Consider the following 9,024-nt stretch of genomic DNA (forward strand, 5'->3'; position numbering starts at 1 on the left):
TCTCCCTCTTTCTCACCTCTTTCTTCCCCCTCTCCCTCTTCTCACCCCTCCCTCTCTCTCTCTCTCTCCTCCCTCTCCACCAACACCTCTCTCTCTCTCTCTCTCTCTCTCTCTCTCTCTCTCTCTCACCCCCTGCCATGGTTGGATTGGTTGACAAAGAAGACGGGCAAGAAGCAAGTCACCAACGATCTGCCACACGCCTCTCTCTCTCTCTCTCTCTCTCTCTCTCTCTCTCTCTCTCTCTCTCTCTCTCTCTCTCTCTCTCTCTCTCTCTCAAGACGTAGCTAAAAGATCATTGGCCACCATCGGCACGAGCAGGCAATCTGGTGGTACCACCACTAGTTTGAAGTGGGCCTTGCAATAGGCCAGACCTTCTGGCCGCTCGATGCACCAACCAAACCTTCTGACCGCCTAGTACACAGTGTGAGGCAGGCCCCACAACAACATGGCCGCTTGACACACTGGCCAAACCCCCCACACGTGGCTGAGGATCAATGCATTAGAGAGAGGGAGGAAAAAAATATTTACGACAAGCCCCCCGCACATGCATGCGGAGAGAGAGATGTGTGAGAGGATGTTTAAGAGAGAAGGAATCGATGATAGGGAGAGAACGATGACTCACCTGCTTGCTGCTGACATCTGCTGCTAGCTACTACACCTGTGCGTGTAGATGTGGTGTCGAAAAGAAAGAGAGAGAGAGAGAGAGAGAGAGAGAGAGAGAGAGAGAGAGAGAGGAAAGAGACCACATACGTCTCTCTGCTCCCTATCATGCATAATCATGAGCACCTTTTTGGATTTGGCTCGAGTCTCGAGAGCTCCTTGGTGCTTCAACCTCCCAAACATGTAGCTCAAATAATATAGTATAGAAAGAATAGACGACTCCGAACATTCATAGAAGAGTTTAAAGAGCCTATGCATTAGGTTACTTTAGGGTCATTACCTTATATAGTAACTCTTGTGATCTTAGTAGTTCATGTGTATTCATGCCATTGGCATTCCAAAGTGGACTATGTATGGATCTTGAGTTTGTTGCTCTACCTTGTGCAGCTTTAAAGCATCTTAGAGGACATCAATATCACACACATATGCGCGCACACACACACACACCCTCTCTCTCATAAAATAACCATTCTTCTCATGTTCTACTAATAATACTGTGTTTCACTCGCACATTCCTAATACAAACCCTTGAAATGCACTTTATGCCATCACTCTTTGATGAACTTCTAAAGCAAACAAGAGCTAGTGTATTCTACATGGTGATCAAAATGAATGCTCCAATTCGGCAAGAGTCCTTAGTACATGAAGTAACAAATACTCCATTACTCCAATACAAACTTGGTTCTTTATAGTGCATACAAAGAGACGAATGTGCCATCAAGATCACCTAGAACTCATGTGTTCTTATCTCCAAGCAACTTGCAACACAACTTGATTATTCCTCGATAATATATGTGCATAACCTACTCAAGTCCTATTAATCAAGAGCAACCAAATGTTGCATGAAAGTAAAGGAGTGGACTTTTTCCATGATCCCTAGCAAGACTGGCTATTAACAAACCACACGCCATCTTATCACCCTGTAACTTGCATTTTCCCTTCAATTACACAACATGGACCAAATTTATACTCTTTGAACAAGCACACCCACTTCAGAGTCGATCTCTTCCCAAGGTATTATAGAAAGCCTGCCCCTCCTAGATGGACATATGGAACCTTCTAATCCATCAACTCAACTCATCAATCATAGTAGGCACCATCACAATTATCCCCAATAATGGTTTACCCACAATTTTGAGACTGGCTCCTAAATTGGAATCCCATTACCTTACATAGGTCATTTGCACCATTTTAGTTCTTCACTTGAGCGAACAATTTGAAATTTCAAGAGAATCAAGGTTGCATAGCACATTGCTATTCAAGCTAGTGCAAGCCTTGACAAGCAGCCCTTAATAAGCAACCTGCCATCTGATGTGGCTATTTCAAATATTGGCCTAGGTTGTACAATCGTTTTTTAAAAAAAGGTGTCCTCATGGATTCTTTGAATAAGATTATTATATACAAAGGCACAAACCTCCAAACAATCGGCAAAAGTCTGAAATTTTGTTCAATCAATTGCATTCTCAAAAACAAGTTGCGAACATATGATTTCTAGTTCTACAAACAGCAGATTACTTGGATTAAAAGTAACAGTAGCTCTCATTTAGGGAAAGTTTGCTAATCAAATTGTTTCCCACGGAAGCTAGAGCAAATTTAGCTCAAACACTTTAGCTTCATGATTCCATTGGCAAAACTCTTTATTACAAAGAATCAGCTCCATTTTACAACAGGATTGGACTTCCAAGGACAAACTAGCAATAGGGAACAAGTGCAGCATCTAATGTCAAAGGCAGTGGAATTTCATCCTGAAACCTTGATGTAATCAATGGCCTGCTTGCAAATTCCTGTCATGCTGGCCTCAGGACCATACACCTGAAATCAAGTCCCCAAGAAATATATGAAGTCAACAACTTTAAAAGGTTGTGGAAAACACAGGACATTACACTGAGATGCTAGTCACAAAGGCTTATACCTCGATGGGAACTTTGATTTCCTCACTCAAAGCCCGCATCTTTGCCAAACCTTGCTGCCAGTTAGGTCCACCTCTCCGCACATATACCCGCATTTGAGATGACCTCATCTGCTCTTGCTGACCAACGCAATCAAATATAACCAAAAATGATTTCAGTCAACAATGAGCAAAAAAGGCTTCAGACAGTAGGCTTGCTCAGAATGCAGGTCCTTAACATTTCAAATGATTCAGGCATCAGCACATAGACATCTAGGAAGCTCGCTGATCAAGACCACAGTAAAAGAGTCCTAAATGCAATGCCTGGCCCTGTGTGATAACAAGACAATAACTAAAGAATGCTACTGAAGACAGTGCCTTCAAGAACAAATCAGCTTATTCTCACCTTTTCTCGCATTGCTCTGATTATACCGCCAAATGTGGCTGCTACATCAGTGAAGTTTGCAATACCACCACCAACTATAAGAGCCCTTCCACACTTATCAGGATTTGCTGTCGCACACTGACACCAAACAACAACCATTACTGTGAACTCTTGATCCGTATGGTAGTGCTCAAGAAAAAATCCAACTTGGAGATTAAATTTGCTGCCCATAGATGAGGGTGAAAAAAATACAGAAGTGAAAATCAGGAAAGGAACAACATACATCCAGCAGGACCCTTGCATAATGAAGAACCTCCTCTTCTTTTGGAGCACCACTGTACTCGGCATAGTTTCCAAGATCAGATGCAAAACCGAGATCCCCTACCTGCAGCATACTTGTGTCAGACAAATTGACAGTGATTTTACTAAGAGTAGATCACAATATGAATTATTGCATTACCGTATCGGCATATATAACACTGGCTCCTCCTCCAGCAACCATGGTCCAGATTCGAGCTTTGGGGTTCAATATAGCCAACTTCAGAGACGCACTAGTCTAAACAATCCAAGTGACAATTGATCAGTATTGATCTTCATAAACAGTCCAGACCAGGTCTGTCAACACTCCCACCCACACTTAATATAAAAGCCTGGAGCAAAACTTGTTAGTACCTTTTCATCCATTGCATAAACCATCTGTTCTGCATGACTCATAACCCTTCCAAAAGGAAGCGGGAATTCCACATCTCCCCACCTATACATGATTTTACAATGACTTATTAAGTCAGACAACCCTTTTCTAAGTGTGTAAAAGTCTTACAATGCACCAATAATCAGTGTTCTTACTTTTGGAAATTTTTGAAGGCTGCGGTATCATCTAATTCACCACGCATGTCTAAGGGATATGGCTCACCGTGTACAAGAGTGAAAGGATTCATCTCCAAAAGTGTGAAGTCTAAGTCTGAAAGTTTAATAACATTTAGATGGAATGAAGTAGGTACGTTCATACAAGACCTTAAGTTTGATACACAAAGAAAATAATATACCTTCAAATACATTAAAAACGCCTCTTATAAATGGTTCTATTTTTTTCCGAACCTGTAAAGTCAAACAACAGCAGAAGAGCATGAGCATGTAGATCTATACAACCACAACAAACTGAACTTTTAGGTGGCAACACCAGGATATTGGTATTAAATCCATGTCAGTCTCACATACCTCAACAGGAAGAGTAGCAATAAGGGGCGCACAGAGCTCCGTGTTCAACGACTGTCCAGTTGGCACAAAAACTTGTTTTACCTGCAACATAAGCACATTACACACAGTTGGAAATCACGATAGAATGACTGGATATGGGTATTAGTCCAAGGAGGCATTGTAACAATAATCACCTTGTCCCAGTTCTCTTCAATTTCAATTCCTCCACATTCAGAAAAACTCACAGTTGCACCCAGTCGTTCGGACACAATCGAAAAGTAGTATTCATCATCATGTGGCACAAATGGTTCTACAATGAATGTGGTGATAGGAGCCGTAGCTCCACCCATCTCAACCTGCTCAAGCAGAAAAAGGATTAAATTAATTGTCAGGCATAAACCACTCGCACAAGTGCATGAAAACGTACACCCCCTCCTCCCCACACACAAAACACCTGTATGGGCGGATGGACTTTTCAGGTAACTCTGTCCATGAGTGTTCGTGCATAGACAAGCAGTTATGCTCTACTCATGATGTGTTGACGGGCATGTGCTGTGTTGATGTATGAACTTTATCAAATACTTAACAGACTACAAATGCAGTTTACTGCAACTCTGACCCTATGAGAAAGAAATATACAGACTCTTTAACAGTGGACCCTTGCATCAGGGTTGGCATGCAATGACTTACCTCTTTGCCTAATCGCTCCTTCACAAAACCAGCCACACCAGCCAGATCCAAGTTGAGGGCAACCTACATTGTGCCAAAGTTAGAGCTTCTCCTACCAGTAAAAGAATTTGTTTCTAAATCCAAGTAAAAGCATACCAAGCCACTCTTTCCACGCTTGCCAAAGAGCATGTCTGGTTTGACAACCAGCCTTGTGGTCGCTAGCCAAGGTTCCTTGTCTGCCAATTCACTGAAATCTGTAGATTCTGTCACCTGCAATTACCAAAACACGTGTAAGGCAGAGCCACAATCAATGCTTCTAAAGAGAACAAAACTGTCTTTAGAACCGTACTTGAGCTGACTTGATGTCAAGGGAAATGTCTGCTAATCTTTTCAAATGCTGTTTCAAAATTCTCTTGGAATCATACTCTCTGATCTTCTTCCTTGCCATATTTGCAGCCTGAAATGGCAGCAGTCATGAGATTTGAACTGTCCACCTATTCAAACTCTTATACTAAAACTGCAATCAACAACTTCAAAGATAATCCAGAGGCTCATGCACGAAGAGAATAAGTTGGATCACATCCATGTCTTGCCACACACACATCACATAAGCACGCAGTCAACATTCACAGAGATACTTTGTCACCTGTCTTAACTAGTCACTTTAGCTGTTCAAGGGGCTCAATTGATATGATGATGCACTAGCAGAAATATGGCATGCATAGACTCGCATTCCTTTCATTTTAACAGCATAATCCAGCGCAGCAGAAACTTAAACCCTTCATCTTCCGAACTTATTTAGGCAACTAATTCTGTACGTTGTATATATATGCCTGTCTACCGGATACACGATAGACCTGTCTTTTGGATATGCCTCTCCTATCATGCAGCTCATTGTAAACCTCGGTGGTCAATTTATATGAGTTCATGAAGGATCTTGGCTAAACAATACTACAGCAGCACGTTTTCGAGCCAAGAGCTACTAGCAAATTCTTCTGTTCTCAGGCTGTAGAACAATCCATGCAAAATGTGTAAGCTTGGGCAGCAACTGACGTCCACACAAAAAAAGGGATCTCCACTAGCTTCCGATGAAAGCAGGAAACCAGGGAAAAGGACTGCATTACCAAAAAGCTTCACGTTCGATTCAATTCCTGCACAAGTGTCTACAGCCTGGAGAAACTATCTTCTACTAGCGCTTCCAATGAATCCGAGGAGAAGCACTGCATCGAGCTGTGAGTATCAGGAAAGAAAAGGAAGGGCAAAAGCGCTCTTACCTTGGGAGAAGATCCGGCGACTGATGAGAGACAGCCGCAAGGGGAGGAGGCTCGACGAGTGCAGATGCAAGCAACCAGGGACGGGATCTAAACGAGAGAACGAGAATGGATGGATGGAGGCGAGCGAGCGAGGGAGGGAGGGAGGGAGGGAGAAGAGTTAAACACACGAGAGGCCCCCCACGAGGAGAAAGCGTTGGCGAAGAACAAGAAAAACACACAACACTTTGTTGAACTTTCTGCAGCCTCCTTTGACGAAGTCATGCATCCATCGATTCATGAATGCCTTTTAAGGTCTCTCTCAAGGACGAGTCTACTCGCTCACTCTCTTTATGTGCCTGCCTTTCTTCCGGTACTATGCCATCATGGGTCATGGGATCCTTACAGACATACATGATGACACATACACATTGCATGCATGCATGCATGATTCATCACCCACACTACTTCAAACTTTGTGTTTGACATTGGGTCACCCGTGGTTGAAAGGATAGCCCATGGGCCTTGCAGCTGCATTTCCTTTTGTTTAACACGTGCAGATCTTCCTCCAATAATTATTTGAGACATGTGCTAAATCGATTGGATTCTTTTGAGACTAGATGGCAAGAGGACCACTAGATTGCCACCAAAAATAGCCCTACTTCAAAAGCTTAGAGGTGAGACATTTTCCTTTTTTGTCCCACTAAAAGTAGTACCGCAAATGCACTTGCAAGCTATGAAACTGCTTTCATCTATATTGATGGCTCGTCGATGAGGAACACTTCACAAAAAGTTTAGGTGGCACTCGCAGGCAAGAAGAATGACAAATTGCATCACATTGTCCAGCCAATCGCAATGGTCTATTTTTGAATCCCACCAATCACCTTTCTCAAAACATGACAAAAGTTGTCACTCTATTGGGAAGGCATACATCAAGCTTGCTACAAGGGGCCATCACTCAATCGGCCCCCTACCCTAGTTTAGCTTGGAAGCAAGTTGATAAACCACATAAGAATCCAAAGGGTTCATCTTTGGTTGCAATGCAATGCTTTTTAAAAAAGCCCTCAGTTTAATTGAATCCCACATTTACATTTTGAAATTTACCTTTAAAACTAAAATTCAGAGGTGAGGAAACCTTCAACTACAAGCACTTTACCTCTTAAAATTTTCAGTGAAAGGTTTTTCACATTTTGGCAAAAAAGTTTTTTTCGAGCACCCCTTGGTTGCAAACCAATAGTGTCACGTGGACATGTTCCTAGTTTTCTTCCAAGTATACCATTGTCATCATTGCTTCTCTCTCTCTCTCTCTCTCTCTCTCTCTCTCTCTCTCTCTCTCTCTCTCTCTCTCTCTCTCTCTCTCTCTCTCTCTCTCTCTCTCTCTCTCTCTCTCTCTCTCTCTCTCTCTCTCTCTCTCTCTCTCTCTCTCTCTCTCTCTCTCTCTCATCAACCATGTTTGGAGGCACAAGTTACCTTTTCACATATTATATTAAGCAACATCGACTTTAGGGATGAATGCTAAGGGGCTTACCACACAAATGTGCAAATAAGGCAACAATAAAGGGACATGTCCCATGCAAATAGCCAAAGTGAAGAATCTAGAGTGTACGATAAAACATTTTATCACAAGCCCGCAACCAAGAACCCATAATGTTGCCTATCTACTATCTAAAGGATTTGAGTATCACTTATCCAAGCAAAAGCCACTATGCCCCACCAACCAACCATAGGTTGATTTATCAAAGCAACTATGTATAACTTTCAAAAATGTAAAGGTTTATTATGAACAAGGTATATGATAGGCGTCTACTTTTAAGGATGGTTTCTTGCCTCACCTATTAGGGGCCTAAGTCCTAAAAGCTACACTTCAAGTGTGGGCTTTTGTTGATTTTCCATTTCCTTCAATGCAAGATCCTACCAACCAATAGAGTACTTATTTTTCAAGCATCAATTCTTGATTCCAATTATTATCACTCTTTGAATTGCATTTGTGTGTAAAGAATTTTCCATTTTTCTGGCAACTAAACATTTTGATATTTGTGAAATTTATTCATCACGAATCATATTGGTTTTCAAGTTACTTGCATCGGATGATTAGCTTGACAAGAAATAAAAACAATAAAGTTTGTTTGATTGGGTCAAATGTTTGTCTTGGTATGTGTACTATTCATGAAAGCACTTGAACTTCTTTGAGAGAATGAAGGGCCTTGAGTTCACAAGATTGGCAACACATTCTTACATTTGGAATTAGTCTACACTTATTTTGATATAAACTACCACTTGATAGAATTTGTGTAATGTTATTACAATAAGTGACAAGAAGAACGAAACTTAGCATAATAGCTCTTAGAAGTGGAAAAATGCAATCTATCATCCTACATGGATACTTTTGAAATTCATAGTTTTTGGTGGAAAACTTTGATAGGCCAAAATGTCTAGTTCACATTTGAGTGTAAGCAAGTGCTTCTTGAAAAGAAGTGAGCATAAAGTAGGTGTTGGTAAGTTTGGTGTGGTATAGTATTAAGAGGCATCTTCTCAGTGCTAGTGTCAACATCACCATATAATTTAAGGGTGTAGATGCTGTCCTCTTGTAACTCGAAAGGCCTTGCAATGTGTCATCCAAATTGTTCTTACTTGTTTCAAATGTTTTGCTTGTAGAAACGTAGCTTCTATATATCGTGTATAAAACTTTGACAATTACAAATTGTGACGTTCAATACTTGCCTGTAAGAACAAACCACTTTTTCTACTACTTAAAGCCTTTGGTGAGTCCTAAAGTGTTCTAACATCAATTATACATTTTACTTTGGTGAGTGATTATGCATTCTAAATCAATTAATCAATAATATATTATTTTGGTTGTGGGTTTGGGGTTTATTGAATCACAAAAAGCCTACCAAACCTAGGTGGTGCTTATAGAACACCCCCTTCCTTCAAAATGTGAGATCTTAAAGGTTTTCTTTTACAAATATGAAATT

The 9,024-nt window shown here is 41.2% G+C and overlaps 1 protein-coding gene across 1 annotated transcript; it reads right to left on the bottom strand.

The window, feature by feature from the left end:
- Positions 1–2,252: 2,252 nt before the first annotated feature.
- LOC148036639 (ATP-citrate synthase alpha chain protein 3-like) lies at positions 2,253–6,280 on the bottom strand. Its single transcript, XM_087678670.1, has 14 exons — positions 6,074–6,280; positions 5,149–5,256; positions 4,956–5,069; positions 4,821–4,883; positions 4,325–4,486; positions 4,152–4,232; positions 3,980–4,031; positions 3,780–3,894; positions 3,606–3,687; positions 3,394–3,489; positions 3,217–3,318; positions 2,955–3,071; positions 2,573–2,689; positions 2,253–2,472 (listed from the first exon to the last, which is right to left on the bottom strand). Exons 2-14 carry the CDS (start codon positions 5,245–5,247, stop codon positions 2,401–2,403), a joined length of 1,272 nt encoding a protein of 423 aa, XP_087534796.1. The 5' UTR covers positions 5,248–5,256; positions 6,074–6,280; the 3' UTR covers positions 2,253–2,400.
- Between the last annotated feature and the right edge of the window lie 2,744 nt (positions 6,281–9,024).

This window comes from Lygodium microphyllum, chromosome 5, assembly GCF_053477565.2.
Source record: "Lygodium microphyllum isolate KBCC chromosome 5, Lygodium_microphyllum_v1.1.10, whole genome shotgun sequence".
Lineage (NCBI taxonomy): Eukaryota > Viridiplantae > Streptophyta > Polypodiopsida > Schizaeales > Lygodiaceae > Lygodium > Lygodium microphyllum.